At 49.6% G+C, this 15,874-nt stretch overlaps 1 protein-coding gene across 5 annotated transcripts in view; it reads left to right on the top strand.

Annotated features, from left to right (window-relative positions):
• The window catches only part of RTKN (rhotekin), a 91,663-nt gene that overhangs the window by 58,333 nt on the left and 17,456 nt on the right, over positions 1 to 15,874 (top strand). For all 5 annotated transcript variants that reach the window (XM_073562796.1, XM_073562793.1, XM_073562792.1 and 2 more), the window contains 2 exons: positions 3,601 to 3,662; positions 14,195 to 14,248. In XM_073562796.1, coding sequence (XP_073418897.1) covers positions 3,601 to 3,662; positions 14,195 to 14,248 — 116 coding nt within the window. The remainder of the gene's footprint in view (positions 1 to 3,600; positions 3,663 to 14,194; positions 14,249 to 15,874) is intronic.

The raw sequence follows: 15,874 nt of genomic DNA on the forward strand, positions 1-15,874 counted from the left end.
AGGGAGGAGGACACACTGGTGCAGATGGATGAACCCATGCAGGTGGGAGGAGTCTCCTCTCAAACTAGGTTGCCTGTGGTTCACCGTGGGGTGAGGGCATGTTTTTTCTGTGGTCTGACTGATCATTATATCAATGTGTGCCCGGCTCGGACCAAAGTATACACTTCATCACAAAAGCTGCGTTCGCCTGGACGTGTGGAGGGAGGTGACCAGGGTGTGTACATTTTCTCCACCTTCAGGTCTCAGTTTTCCGTTTCAGATGAAGTGGTGGTTGGTGGAGAGACTGAGACTGTACCGATTCTTGTGGGTAGTGAAGCTGGGGTGACACTGGTGGATTCTCGCTTTGTTCAGACTCGTGGTCTGATTGTTAGGATGTTAGTGAATCCCTTTTCCATTCATGCAATTGGCTCTGTTCCTGTCAGCCAGAGGAGTTTGACCCAAGTCGTAGGCAATATTAACTTGCGCATAGGAACTCTTCATGAATAGTCCCTGTCGTGATACATCTTGGATAGTATGCCAACTCCAATCGTTTTAGACCTTCCCTGGCTAAAGAGACGCAATCCGGTCATAGATTGTCGGTCTAGGGAAGTAATTAGTTGTGGCAAGTCTTGTAAAGACTGTTGCCTGGGAGCTATGTTCTCTGCCATCTGTCTCATATCTACCACTTCTTCTCTGGAGGATGCAGCTAAGGTGCTATCAGGGAATAGGGGGCAAGACTCTACCCTCATCTCAGGGTAAACTCTGAGTCTCTGTGTCCTCTCTGGAGGAGGGATCGGTGGAAGGTGGTTCCCCCTGAATATCCTGAGAGTATTTGTTTGGGGACACGATGGGGGACCTTTCTGTTGTCTGTTCCTCAAAGAAATTACCATCTGTTGGCAAATGTACGCGTGGAAATAAACATTCAGGTCTGGACCTGTGTGTGAATGCGTTCATGTTGGTGTCCGCTAAAGACATCAATTAGAAGTATGCATCTGGGACCTGGAGTTCTATGGAGATCGGGCTGTATAGGGTGTCGCCCATCCTCAGCACTAGGACCTTCCAGTTGAAGTTACCCCCATTAATGCACATACTGTACATAACCTATTCCACAGGTCGTCGCTCTGGAGATTTGTTGCACCTCCGGAGCCTACGTTATTTCCGTCATCATTGGGCTGCGTTTTTCGTATACCTGGGGATCGGGTGACAGCGGGGTGAATCCTAGTGAGTTGAGGCGTCCTTAGGCTAAGTTCACACGTACCGGAACTCTCGCGGAAATTACCGCGAGAATTCCAGAATTCCATTCCGCGGGAAAATCGCATTTTAAATTCCCGCGATTTTCCCGTGGAAAAAACTAGCATTTTGCAAGCGTAATTAGCTTGCAGAATGCTAGCGTTTTCTAAGCGATCTGTAGCATCGTCTGGAGAACTGATTGACAGGTTGGTCACACTCGTCAAACATAGTGTTTGACAAGTGTGACCATCTTTTTACTACTGAGGCCGCCTATGCAGCATCAGTAGTAAAAGATAAAATGTAAAAAAAAATAAAAAATGGTGTTATTCTCACCCTCCGACGTCCCGCGCAGCCGTTCCCAGTAATCCTTTGCGAAAATGCCCGCGATGACGTCTGTTCTCGTGGGATCGCGACGTCTTGCGGTGATTCGCGATGACGTCGTGAGAACGGACGCCATCGCGGGCATTTCCGCAAAGGCTTACTGGGACCGGGAGCGTGGAGAGAGGCGGGAAGGCTGCGCGGGACGCCGGAAGGTAAGAATAACAATATTTTTTATTTTAAATTCTATTTTTTACAGGGATATGGTACCCAAAGCCCGGAGGACAGTCTCCTCTCCTCCGGACCGTGGGTATCATCCGCAATTGTTCTGCTTACTTTTCGCATGGTGTGCACAGCCACATGCGGGAAGTAAGCGGAGCAATGCATTCCTATGGGTGTGGGATCGCCGCGATTCCGCAAATTAATGAGCATGCTGCGGTGTTTACCACGAAGCGATTCTGCCGCAGTAAAAACCGCAGCATTAGCACAGCATTGCGGAATCCCATAGGAATGCATGGGATGCTTATTTTTCGCGGCAAAATCGCGCGGTTAAAACCGCCGCGGAAACGCGAAAAAAATGCAACGTGTGAACTCAGCCTTAAGGGTGGTATTATATTATCAGTACTTATACACTGCTCAAAAAATAAAGGGAACCCTAGGCACTCTGAGCAGACACATGGATGTTAGTGACCGTCCTATCATCTCTACCTGTTGTTTATTCCATTTGCACAACAGCGGGAGAAATTGAATCACAATCAGTGTTGATTTCACAGAAGTGTGACTGACTTGGAGTTACATTTTGTTGTTTAAGTGTTCCCTTTATTTTTTTGAGCAGTATATTATTACACACTAGATGCATATAAACACTGGACACTATTCACATTACATAATGTTGATGTGATTGGTGTCTTTAGGGCTAGGAACACAGCAGCACAGTGTACCCACTCTTACAAAGCTTTGGCAGGAGACCCAGGAGGACCCCACTGCTATCACAGAGACATGAAGAAGATAGACTGCAGTTTGCCAAAATGTACGTGAGTAAGCCAACGTTCTTCTGGGAAAGCATCTGGTGGACAGATGAGACATGCGTTTTTTTTTGCGCTGACGTGCGCATGACTATGCGCACGTCAGCGCTCCCATAGACTTTAATGTGTTCTTGGGTGAATTCCGGCGCATGCGTTTTTTTGAGACAGGTCGGACGCACAAAAAATGCAACAGGATGCATTTTGTGCGCCCGGGCGCACACTACAAAAAAATGCATGCGCATACAAACGCGTACAAACGCATGACAATGCCGCACCCATGTTAAGTATAGGGAAGAAACGCATGAGCATTTATGCACAAAAATGCAGCGCAAAAAAACGCAAGTGTGAAAGTAGCCTGAGGCTATGTGCATGCGCTGCAGATTGGTATCTGCGGTTTATCACCTCTACAATGGAGGAGATGGTAAACCGCAGCGGAATCCGCAGAAAAGAAGTGACATGTCTTTTCTTTCTGCGGATTCAAAACCGCAGCTTTTCCGCAGTTAAAAATCCGCAGCGTGTGCACCGCAGATTGTAAATCCCATAACATGCTACTGTCTGCAGAACCGCAGCGCATCCGCAGCAAAAACCGCAGCGTGTGCACATAGCCTGAGAGGTGCAAGAAGCTGGTGGAGGATTAGAGGAAGCGATTGGTTGCAGTTATTTATTTTAAAGGATGCAAACAAATATTAACCTGAGGGTGCCAACACTTTTATCCAACTCATTTTTGGGGTTTTGTGTGAAATTATATCCCAGTTTGCCTTTTTTTCCTTTGTTTTTTTTGTTGTTGTTCCAAAACACACAAAGGAAATAAACCTGTATATAACAAAACAGGTGGAATTGCAATGATTTTCTAGGAGAAATACTTCATTTTCTAGAACAATTTCAAGGTCGTCAACACTTTCGGCCAAGACTGTACATAGTGAGAGGCCGGTGAGATCTGTGTGACCACCGCTCCTCAGTAGTAAAGATGGAGGCTGCGCCTCCAGTGTATCCAGTATTATGTGTCTTGTATCTGGGATCTTTACGTTTATGGTTTTGTGCTTCGCAGACCGTCTATCGGGGGTTTTGTGGACGATCGTGTTCCCTGTAAGGGAAAGCTGTCAATGTCAGGTGGGTATATGGATATGGGGGATGGCTACGTGTTTGTGGGGGGAGGAGGTGTGGTGACGTCTGTGGGGTCGGTCTGTGGAGGTAATCTGTGGTAATGTCTGTGGGTGAGGGGGAATCTGTGCTAATGTCTGAGGGAGTGTCATGACACAGCTGTGGGGTGATCAGGGGCTCCTTCCTTGTCCCCAACTCTAGAGGTGCCCTAGCTTGCTCTATTCCCTGGGATACTTTCGAAGGTGAAGATGCCGGGGCCTTGACCCTTGACCTGTCTCCTGAGTTAGCCCCCTGTCTGTTCTCTTTACCCACCCAGGGAAGGGGGGTGCTATTGTGCACCGCAGTACACCAACCCGACAAACAAGGGTTAACAGAAAACTCCATGCAAATTGCTCTCTTCAGAGAGGAAGAGGACTTGAAGTCTATAGCGCCACTTGTTGGTAACAGCGATCATACAAGTCACAATAAACCCTTTAACGAGTCTTGTAATACGACTTGGGATAAAAGCCAAATCAGAATCTCTTTTTGCAGACACGGTGTTTCGGGCTATTGGCTCTCGTCAGTGCAAAGTATGAGAACTGATTTTTCTAGGTGAGAGGCTCTGGACTGAGGTCTAAGGGGTTAGGTTTCTCCTTGTGGAGAGTGACATGCCAGCTCTGGCTTGTTAAGGTAAGGAGGCTTATTCGCTGTGCAATGCTCCTCTGGGAGAATAATATGCAAATTGCCTCTTCAGAGAGGAAGAGGACTTGGACTCTATAGCGTGAGACAAACCTCTGTATCTAACACTTCCTCCACTGCTTTTGACTCCTTCACTTCCTCTAGGGCCTCCACCTACACCCTCAATTTCTCCTTTAATGAGACATCCATTCCAACAGTGCAGAGAATCCCTCCACCTCGTACTGCGCAACCAGGGCTCACCACAATCAGGCACTGTCAAAATTGATATGCCTTGGAGATCGCAGTCACACAACTTGTTGAGTTGTGGACAGCTCTCCAGGCTGAGTTTGAGAAATGGCTTTCTCCACTGAACCTGGAGCCTGGGAAGGCAGTGTCCGATAACGGTGCAAACCTGGGACGGCACTATGCTGTGACAACCTCACACCTATGCCTTGCATGGCTCACATCCTCAACCTTCAAAAAGAGCCTGAAGACCTACCTCTTCCGACAAGCCTATAACCTGCAGTGACCACTGATCCACCAAACCACTGCATGTCCAGCTCTACCCTCGCCTACTGCATCCGCACCCATCCCATCGCAGGCAGGGTCCTCTCTCCTTCTGTACCAATCATGACATGTATTGTTTAAGATTACTATACTTGTTTTTTATTATATATACAGTACCTCTCCTTACATGTAAAGCATCAAAGAATAAATGGTGCTATAATAATAATAATAACCTTGTTGAACAGCAATTTCTCCATCACTATCCCGGCCTGGATGTGCTGCTGCAGAAAGCATGGTTGCTGTGTGCGCACTTCTGATATTCGCTCCCCGCAGGTTATCGACTTGCATCGCTACAGAGGTCTATCGGCCTACTGGTTAACTGGTTGATATGCTGTGACGGACTCAGCTCCTGCTGAGCCCATTTTTTGAGTGGACCCTCTGGGTCGTGGCACCCACCCACCGAGGGCGAGCTGACCTTGTGAGAATCCACCCCCTATACAGGGAGTGTCAGGGGCAAGACCAAGGGGGTGAGCCACCACGACTGCTGGGACCAGACGGCCGGCTCAGGGGACACTAGACGAGTGTCTGACGACAAGGACGAGCAGGAAGCAAGACGAGATTAGACGTAGGTGCAAGGTATCTTCATTAGAATAACACAAGATCACATACAGAGAAAACAAGCAAAACGTGCAAGGTGCGCGCGTGGGCACGCCAAGGTCCATAACATGGTACGTGCCAGATGGCACGCCTAGGCACAGGTAATGGCATGATGGCATCGGACTCCGGACTGCTGGCAAACCAACAGGGTCCAGGGATCAGGCTGCGGACGTCAGCTCCGGACATCAGGCCGCAGTCATCTGGTTCCGGACCTCTGGCAACGGTCGGCAGGTTCCGGGCATCCGGCAGGCAAACCAGGGTTCAGGCAAGGAGGCACGACAGATATCCAAGCAGGGTGCGTGTTTAGGGAACACGCCAAGGTCCAAGGCTAGGTGCGTGTGTAGGGGACACGCCAGGGTTCAAGGCTAGGTGCGTGTGTAGGGGACACGCCAGGGTTCAAAGCGAGGTGCGTGTGTAGGGGACACGCCAGGGTTCACAAACGAGACAGGGTGCGTGTGTAGAGCCACGCCAAAGCATAGGATAAGACAGAGTGCGTGTAGACACACGCCAAGGCACAAGACAGAGTGCGTGTAGAGACACGCCAAGGCACAAGACAGAGTGCGTGTAGAGACACGCCAGGGTTCAGAGCAGGGCTGCGTGCTAGGAGCTACGCAGGGACGCACACCTCACTGGCCAATGCACACGGCTGTAACGCCAGCACGAGGCACGACTAAGGCACAGGAGGGGGCAAAGGAACCTTCGTGCTAGGAGCCACGCCAGGTTCAGGGCAGGGTGCGTGCTAGTAGCCACGCCAGGGTTCAAGGCAGGGTGCGTGCTAGGAGCCACGCCAGGGTTCAAGGCAGGGTGCGTGCTAGGAGCCACGCCAGGGCACAAGGAAGGGCTGCGTGCTAGGAGCCACGCAGGGGGCACGCCACACTGGCCAGTACACACGGCTGTACACAAACACGTGGCACTTACCACGGCACAGGAGACGGCCAAGGGGAACCCACGCCGGGGTTCAATGCAAGGACAAGGCAGGGAACAAGGCAAGGAATACAGGCAGAAACAGAGCCAGGTCAGAGAGAGGACAGAGTCTAGCAGCGTAGGCAGAAGCCCAGAGCCGGGCCAAGGGAAGACCTTGGGACTAGACAAAGAAACGAGCACTAAGGAGAGGAGAAATGGTGCGTGTGCCAGGGAGCACTACAGAGCACCATAGGAGAGAGCGAGGCAGAGCAAGCAAAGACTGAGACCATAGGGAGGAACACAAAGCAAGGAATAGCAAGGCAGAGAACACAGGGAGGACTACAAGTCAAAGCATAGCAAAAGCAAGACATGGCAAAACAGGCGAGGCAGAGAACACAGGGAGGACTACAAGTCAAAGCAAAGCTAAGGCGAGACATAGCAAAACAGACTAAGACAAAGAACAGCAGAAGGACTACAAGGCAAGGCAAAGACAAACATGGCACGAGAGACAACACAAGACATGGCACAAGACAAGAGGCGGAATCCGAGCACGGAGCGTGCGCAGAGACGCACTACAGAGCAAAGTGCAAGGGCACAGAATAGAGGGAGCAACCCCACAGACCCAGAGCCTTGCAGGGAAGCAACACAATAATCAGGCCCTGAGCATAGGAAGAGGCGGCCTGATATAGGGCATAGCACCTCCTCCTCCAGGTCAGGACCAGGGGAGAACTTCCGGGATTCTAGACATGACGAGATGATAGCAGAACCAGACAGTGCAGGATCTTAGGAAACGTCACATGATCAGGGTTTCAGACATGACGAGATGATCACCGAACCAACCAGTGCAGGATCCTAGGAAGAACACATGATCCGGGATTCTAGACATGACGAGATGATTGCAGAACCAGACAGTGCAGGATCTTAAGAAACATCACATGATCAAGGACTCCAGACATGACGAGAAGATCACAGAAGGCAGAGCAGAAACGCAGGGATCCTGCAGCTCAGACATGAGGTGAGTCTGCACACAGCTCTAGCGAAAATGCAGGACAGCAGACAAAACATGCGCATGCACATCGCTCCAGGAGTTCTTGAGACAAACAGACATGGCGGACGTGACAGTACCCCCCCTCTTTAAGCCCCCTCTCACCGGGGCTGGAAAGAAGAAAAAAAAAAAAAAATTTTCTTTGGCAGAAACCAGAGTTTAGTACAAACCACTCCAACAATGTTGATCCGACATCTGAAACGGACACCTGCACCGGTCAAGACACAGGAGCCGCTAACGAGACACGAAGATCCAGTGGGGAGGACTGCGGTTAGACAAGCAAGTCTTCTTACTCTGGCTGCCATCATTTCCAAATGAGTCCAGAGGTCAAGGGCCAGGTCTGATTTACATCAGAAGAGTGGCCGGGGTACCGCCATATCCAGGAGAGTCCAAGAGACAGAGCAGATCAGATTCTATAACAGACGGGTCATCAGACGGGTAGCCGAGGTACCAGCGGAGTCCATGGCCTGATTAACTGTGACGGACTCAGCTCCTGCTGAGCCCATTTTTTGAGTGGACCCTCTGGGTCGTGGCACCCACCCACCGAGGGCGAGCTGACCTTGTGAGAATCCACCCCCTATACAGGGAGTGTCAGGGGCAAGACCAAGGGGGTGAGCCACCACGACTGCTGGGACCAGACGGCCGGCTCAGGGGACACTAGACGAGTGTCTGACGACAAGGACGAGCAGGAAGCAAGACGAGACTAGACGTAGGTGCAAGGTATCTTCATTAGAATAACACAAGATCACATACAGAGAAAACAAGCAAAACGTGCAAGGTGCGCGCGTGGGCACGCCAAGGTCCATAACATGGTACGTGCCAGATGGCACGCCTAGGCACAGGTAATGGCATCGGACTCCGGACTGCTGGCAAACCGACAGGGTCCAGGGATCAGGCTGCGGACGTCAGCACCGGACATCAGGCCGCAGTCATCTGGTTCCGGACCTCTGGCAACGGTCGGCAGGTTCCGGGCATCCGGCAGGCAAACCAGGGTTCAGGCAAGGAGGCACGACAGATATCCAAGCAGGGTGCGTGTTTAGGGAACACGCCAAGGTCCAAGGCTAGGTGCGGGTGTAGGGGACACGCCAGGGTTCAAGGCTAGGTGCGTGTGTAGGGGACACGCCAGGGTTCAAGGCTAGGTGCGTGTGTAGGGGACACGCCAGGGTTCAAAGCGAGGTGCGTGTGTAGGGGACACGCCAGGGTTCAGAAACGAGACAGGGTGCGTGTGTAGAGCCACGCCAAAGCATAGGATAAGACAGAGTGCGTGTAGAGACACGCCAAGGCACAAGGTACAAGACAGAGTGCGTGTAGAGACACGCCAAGGTACAAGACAGAGTGCGTGTAGAGACACGCCAAGGCACAAGACAGGGTGCGTGTAGAGACACGCCAGGGTTCAGAGCAGGGCTGCGTGCTAGGAGCTACGCAGGGACGCACACCTCACTGGCCAATGCAGACGGCTGTAACGCCAGCACGAGGCACGACTAAGGCACAGGAGGGGGCAAAGGAACCTTCGTGCTAGGAGCCACGCCAGGTTCAGGGCAGGGTGCTTGCTAGTAGCCACGCTAGGGTTCAAGGCAGGGTGCGTGCTAGGAGCCACGCCAGGGTTCAAGGCAGGGCACAAGGAAGGGCTGCGTGCTAGGAGCCACGCAGGGGGCACGCCACACTGGCCAGTACACACGGCTGTACACAAACACGTGGCACTTACCACGGCACAGGAGACGGCCAAGGGGAACCCACGCCGGGGTTCAATGCAAGGACAAGGCAGGGAACAAGGCAAGGAATACAGGCAGAAACAGAGCCAGGTCAGAGAGAGGACAGAGTCTAGCAGCGGAGCGTAGGCAGAAGCCCAGAGCCGGGCCAAGGGAAGACCTTGGGACTAGACAAAGAAACGAGCACTAAGGAGAGGAGAAATGGTGCGTGTGCCAGGGAGCACTACAGAGCACCATAGGAGAGAGCGAGGCAGAGCAAGCAAAGACTGAGACCATAGGGAGGAACACAAAGCAAGGAATAGCAAGGCAGAGAACACAGGGAGGACTACAAGTCAAAGCATAGCAAAAGCAAGACATGGCAAAACAGGCGAGGCAGAGAACACAGGAAGGACTACAAGTCAAAGCAAAGCTAAGGCGAGACATAGCAAAACAGACTAAGACAAAGAACAGCAGAAGGACTACAAGGCAAAGCAAGGCAAAGACAAACATGGCACGAGAGACAACACAAGACATGGCACAAGACAAGAGGCGGAATACGAGCACGGAGCGTGCGCAGAGACGCACTACAGAGCAAAGTGCAAGGGCACAGAATAGAGGGAGCAACCCCACAGACCCAGAGCCTTGCAGGGAAGCAACACAATAATCAGGCCCTGAGCATAGGAAGAGGCGGCCTGATATAGGGCATAGCACCTCCTCCTCAGGTCAGGACCAGGGGAGCACTTCCGGGATTCTAGACATGACGAGATGATAGCAGAACCAGACAGTGCAGGATCTTAGGAAACGTCACATGATCAGGGTTTCAGACATGACGAGATGATCACCGAACCAACCAGTGCAGGATCCTAGGAAGAACACATGATCCGGGATTCTAGACATGACGAGATGATTGCAGAACCAGACAGTGCAGGATCTTAAGAAACATCACATGATCAAGGACTCCAGACATGACGAGAAGATCACAGAAGGCAGAGCAGAAACGCAGGGATCCTGCAGCTCAGACATGAGGTGAGTCTGCACACAGCTCTAGCAAAAATGCAGGACAGCAGACAAAACATGCGCATGCACATCGCTCCAGGAGTTCTTGAGACAAACAGACATGGCGGACGTGACATATGCGATGTTCTGACACGGTGGAATTCCACCTGCACATGTTGCAGCGACTGTGGTAGCAGCGACGATACCTGGTGTAGTATGACATTTTGCATAGCCTGGGTCAGCACAGTACGGACGTGGTGCAAATAACGCTTGCGGAGTGGGCACAGATGAAGGACTTCTGCACCCTTGTGCACAGTTTCAAAATGGCTACAAATATGGGTAGGGCCAACGATGCCGTCATCAACATCACTATTCTTGTCATCTACACTCCCTGACAGAAGTTATGTCGCTTATCCGTGTTCTGTAAATAAAAGCTGATGTTAAATTCATCCTTTGGTTGTATAAATTATTTTTTGAACGCTGAAACCCTCCGAAATGTGGTTTAGGTTAAGAAAATAAATTGGCCTCAGTGGAGAAATATTGATCATTTAATAGACACAGAATGGTCAGATTTTGGCGAGACAGAAGTTTTGTCGCCACAGAAAGTAATGTGATATTAAAACAAATAATTAACTGAAAATACAAATCTATGTTGCATAACATTGGTGAATGAAGTTGTGGTGCTATTAGTCATATATAATATTTTGTGTGACTTCCATGAGCTTGAAGGACGGCATCCATACGATTCAACAATGACTCATACAATTTATTAATGAAGTCATCAGGAATAGCAGAGAATGCAGTCTCACCTGCCTCCCAGAGGTCATCTAGATTCTTTGGTTTTGTTTTCCAAGCTTCCTCTTTCATCCTACCCCAAAACCTGCTCAATGATGCTCCTGTCTGGTGACTGGGCTGGCCAGTCCTTGAGCACCTTGATCTTTTTTGCCTGGAGGAACTTTGTTGTAGAGATGGATGTATGAGATGGAGCACCATCCTGCTGCAGAATTTGACCCCTTTTATGATTTGGAATATAAGAGGCAGCTAATACTTCTTGATATTTTAGGCTATTGATATTGCCTTACACCTTGCAAATGTTTCGCACACCCCCATACTGAATGTAGCCCCAGACCATGATCTTTCCACCACCAAATGTAACTGTTTTCTGGGTGTATTTTGGATCCATACAGGCTTCAGTAGGTCTCCTGCAGTATTTGCGACTACTGTAGTGTAATTCTACTGAAGATTCATCAGAGAAATCCACCTTCTGTCACTTTTCCAGCATCCATCTGATTAGCAGGCTGTGGGACTTTGCAAATGCCACATGGTTTTTTATTTTTTTATTTGCCTTTTGTTTAGTGCTGGCTTCTGGGCACTGATTCGACCATGGAGGCCATCTCGAGACAGAATCCTACAAACTGTTCTAGTTGACACAGGGACTTGAGGTGACCAGGCCTGTTGGAGCTCTGCTGCAGTGGAAGAGGGGCTTTCTTTCGATTTTCCAACCAACAAACGTTCCACCTGAGCCGTTGTCTTGTGAGGTCTGCCGGACCTGGGCTTGTCAAACACATCACCAGTCTCTTCGAATCTTTTTTTTAATTCTTTGTACTTGACGCTGAGACACATTAAAGGTGCCAGCCACCTCTGCAGTGGATCTGGTCTTCAGCCTCTTGATAATCCAGGCTTTGGTCGCAGGGTGGATTTTTGGCATGTTGTCAGAGCTCAAGTTGCAGCTCAAGTGAAGGTCTGGGGTGCTGGGTTTCTTTTTATACACACCCACTAATTAACCGATCATTTACAGAGCACAGGTGCAGATGTAAACTAGGATTGGGTGCATTATATGACCAGGCGACAAAACTTTTGTCTTGCTAAAATCTGACCATTAAATGTGTCCACTAAATGATCAATATTTCTGCATTGATGCCAATTTATTTTCTTAACCGAAACCACATTTCGGAGGGTTTCAGCTTTCAAAAGAGTAATTTATACAACCAATGGATGAATTTAGTGTCAGGTTATAAGCTTTTATTTACATAACATGGATAAGCGACAGAACTTCAGTTAGGGAGTGTACATGCTGGAGCACAATTTTAATAGTCTGCATGAGGAGATGGTGGTCCCAGAGGAAGAGGTGGAAGCAGAGGAGGATGCAGAAGGGATAACAGTATCTCTAAGTTCCGGACTATCGTCGTACAGGCTGGTGCCATGAGAGGTTGGATTACAGCGATCAGGGGGCTCATGGTACTAGACATACTGTTATTGAAGGTGCAGGAGCAGAGGAACAAATTGAGGAGGACAAGGAGGAAGAGGTGATGGACAGATGGACAGGCCACAGTCAGGATATTAAAAGGATAATGATCCCCTCTCTGTTGTCCGTGGTTGGCAGAGGGGACAGAGAAAGCAACCTTCAGAATTACCCCGCCACCAATTCGTCATGGACTTGGACCTCTGGAAGCGCCTGACACATGAGCACCTTATTGCTGCACTATCTTCAGCATGATACCCATATTCTTAGTGTTAGAAATAGCTCTGACTACTGGGTCGCCATTCTTCTAGATCCATGATACAAAAGTAAATTTTGGCAGATGTTTCTCCCCTTGAAATGGACATGTGCTGGGAGTATCGAAACACGCTTGGAGACCATTTTTAGGTTTTTCCCAAGACAACAGTGAGGGACACAGTGTGCATCGCAGTTCTAAATTTCCAACCCAGAGAAAGTGAAGGAGTCATCGCAAAAACATTGGCAGTAGCAGTGTAAGAGGCAAAAGCAATTTCTGTAAGTCATTTCACACTTTTTTAGACCAGCCCATGCAGCAGCAGAACAGAGTACAAGTCTAACATGTTGTGAATGACTGGAGAGGATGGTGCAGGAGTATCTTGAGCTCAATATAAATGCCATCAGCGGAGGTTTGGACCTATTTGCATTTTGGTCTTAAAAAATGGAAGAGTGGCCTGAGCTCACATGTCATGCCTTGGGCGTTTTGTCATACCCAACAGTCAGCGTTCTCTCAATGTGTCTTCAGTGCTGCTGGGGGTGTCCTGACGTATAAGTGCATCCCACTATCCCCTAAAAGTGTAGACTGCCTAACTTTTGTGAAAATAAACAAGTCACGTATCTTCAATTACTTTTGCACCAAAGTCGCATATGGTACAGACTAGGCAATGGTGTCACTTTTAGTGTCATGCGTAGATCTCGCGTTATTGCAGTCTGTGCCACCTATGTCATTGCTTCTGTGCCTGTGGAAAATCCAAGTTGGGCCTCCATCTGGTGGGTTGCTGTAGTAGGTGTGTCAGAGGCCTATTATACTGTTTCTACTCTGTGGATATTGATGCCACTTTTGTGCTGTGACATTTTTTGGAAATATGGAGACTCCCGTTAGGTCTCCATCTGGAAGGTTGCGTGTGTAAGTACAGCCCCCAGACAGACAGGCCTGAATTTCCTTTTAGTTATCTACGTCTGTTACTATTCTTACATTTTTCTACCAATAGTACTGTATGAAACTGATATTTGTGCCACCTGAGTGTGGCTGGAATAAAAAAAAAAAATTGGAGGTGTTGCATGAGGTATCAGGTCTCCCAGCTAAGAAGGCCTACACTGCTCCTTTAACCACCAAGTCCTCATTAAAACTTCAGTTCCAAGCTTTAAATGCTGGGCCAGACCCTGATACCTCATGCATGGCCCATGGCTGACTGCTGCAGTGCCATTTGCAAATTTATACTGTGGGTCAATTGATGGCACTTTGCAAGGAGCGTGCTCCTATTTTTATTTGTTTGGGAAGCTTTTTGTCATCCCTTAAGGTTTTGTGTATACGTTTAGTTTGGTCTCCCATTGAATCTAGTGGGGTTCTGGTATGTTTGTTTAACCGTTTGGTGAACATTGGGATGTTCGGCAAATCGAACCGAACCTTGAAAGGAGCGTGCATCTCTAGAAGTGTGATGATGTCTGTTGGGGGGGGGGGAGTGTAGTAATGTTTGTTGGGGGGAAGTTTGAAAATGTCAGTGGGTAGTATGTGGGGTCACCTGATCCCTGCCGCTAGTAGGAGCTGCTCTGTACCTTTATCAGCAGCCATCTTTCTTTCTTGTTTCCTCAGATTTGCGGATTCCCCTCATGTGGAAGGACAGTGAATACTTTAAGAATAAGGGTGGTGAGTACAGACCCCAGGGGTCACCTCCTTCACATCTTAGAAGGTATCAGTTGGGTCCACAAATAGTTAGAATTAGTGCTGACTACTGGGTTGCCACTGTTAGGTACAAGAGTACATTTTGCCAGATGCTTCCCCTTGAAAGGGACATGTGCTGGAGTATTGAAACACCCTTGTAGACAATTTTTAGGTTTTCCCCAAGACAGCAGTGAGTCACACAGTGTATATCGCAGATCGAAACTTCCAACCCCAGAAACGTGAAGTTGTCATCACAAAAACACTGGCAGTAGCAGTGTAAGTGGCATAAGCAATTTGTGAGTCATTTCACATTTTTTTTAGACCAGCCCGTGCAGCAGCAGAGAGTAAAAGTCTAACATGCTGTGAACGACTGGAGAGGATGGTGCAGGAGTATCTTGAGCTCAATATAAATGCCATCAAGGGGAATTTTAACGCTTTTGCATTTTGGTCTTCAAAAATGGAAGAATGGCCTGAGCTCGCATGAGGTTTTGTCATGCCCGACAATCAGCGTTCTCTCAAAATGTGTCTTCAGAGCTGCTGGTGGTATCCTGACGGATATGTATCTACAATGACTTTTGCACCCCAGTCACAGATGGTACAGATTAGGAGATGGTGTCGTTTTTAGAGGGCTGTTCTCACAGAACAAAGGCTCTACGTACTCTGTCCACATAGTGGAGTCTCCGCAATAAAACTGGAGTAATCTGGGGCTATGGAGCTGTGGAGACCCCAGAATATGGAGTGTGATAGTTACCACAGTGATTAATAGCTGTTGCATACTTTGTGCATGCAGAGCACCATCTGCACGTGCACTAGAGAACACGCACTAGAGAATGCGCGTTGCAGAGGGCGCTCACTAGAGAACGCGCGTTGCAGAGGGCGCTCAGTAGAGAACGTGCGTTGCAGAGCGCTCACTAGAGAAAGCTTGTTGCAGAGGGCGCTCACTAGAGAATGCACGTTGCAGAGAGCGCTCACTAGAGAACGCGCGTTGCAGAGGGCGCTAACTATAGAACGCGCGTTGCAGAGGACGCTCCCTAGAGAACGCGCTTTGCAGAGGGCGCTCACTAGAGAACACGCGTTGCAGAGGGCGCTCACTAGAGAACGCGCGTTGCAGAGGGTGCTCACTAGAGAACGCGCGTTGCAGAGGGCGCTAACTATAGAACGCGCGTTGCAGAGGACGCTCCCTAGAGAACGCGCTTTGCAGAGGGTGCTCACTAGAGAACACGCGTTGCAGAGGGCGCTCACTAGAGAACACGCGTTGCAGAGGGCGCTCACTAGAGAACGCGCGTTGCAGAGGGCGCTCACTAGAGAACGCGCGTTGCAGAGGGCGCTCACTAGAGTACGCGCGTTGCAGAGGGCACTCACTAGAAAACGCGCGTTGCAGAGGGCGCTCCCTAGAGAAAGCTCATTGCACAGGGCGCTCACTAGAGAATGCGCGTTGCACAGGGCGCTCACTAGAGAACGCGTGTTGCAGAGAGCGCTCACTAGGGAACACGCAACAGAGGGCACTCACTGCAAAATGCGCCGCAGCAGGAGGTGCTCACTAGAGAATACACAGAAGAGGGCGCTCCTAAGAAGACACAGCTTGTGCTTTAAAGCACACAATGAGCACGC

Source organism: Dendrobates tinctorius, unplaced genomic scaffold (assembly GCF_039654945.1).
Source record: "Dendrobates tinctorius isolate UK_male_01 unplaced genomic scaffold, ASM3965494v1 ptg000367l, whole genome shotgun sequence".
NCBI lineage: Eukaryota > Metazoa > Chordata > Amphibia > Anura > Dendrobatidae > Dendrobates > Dendrobates tinctorius.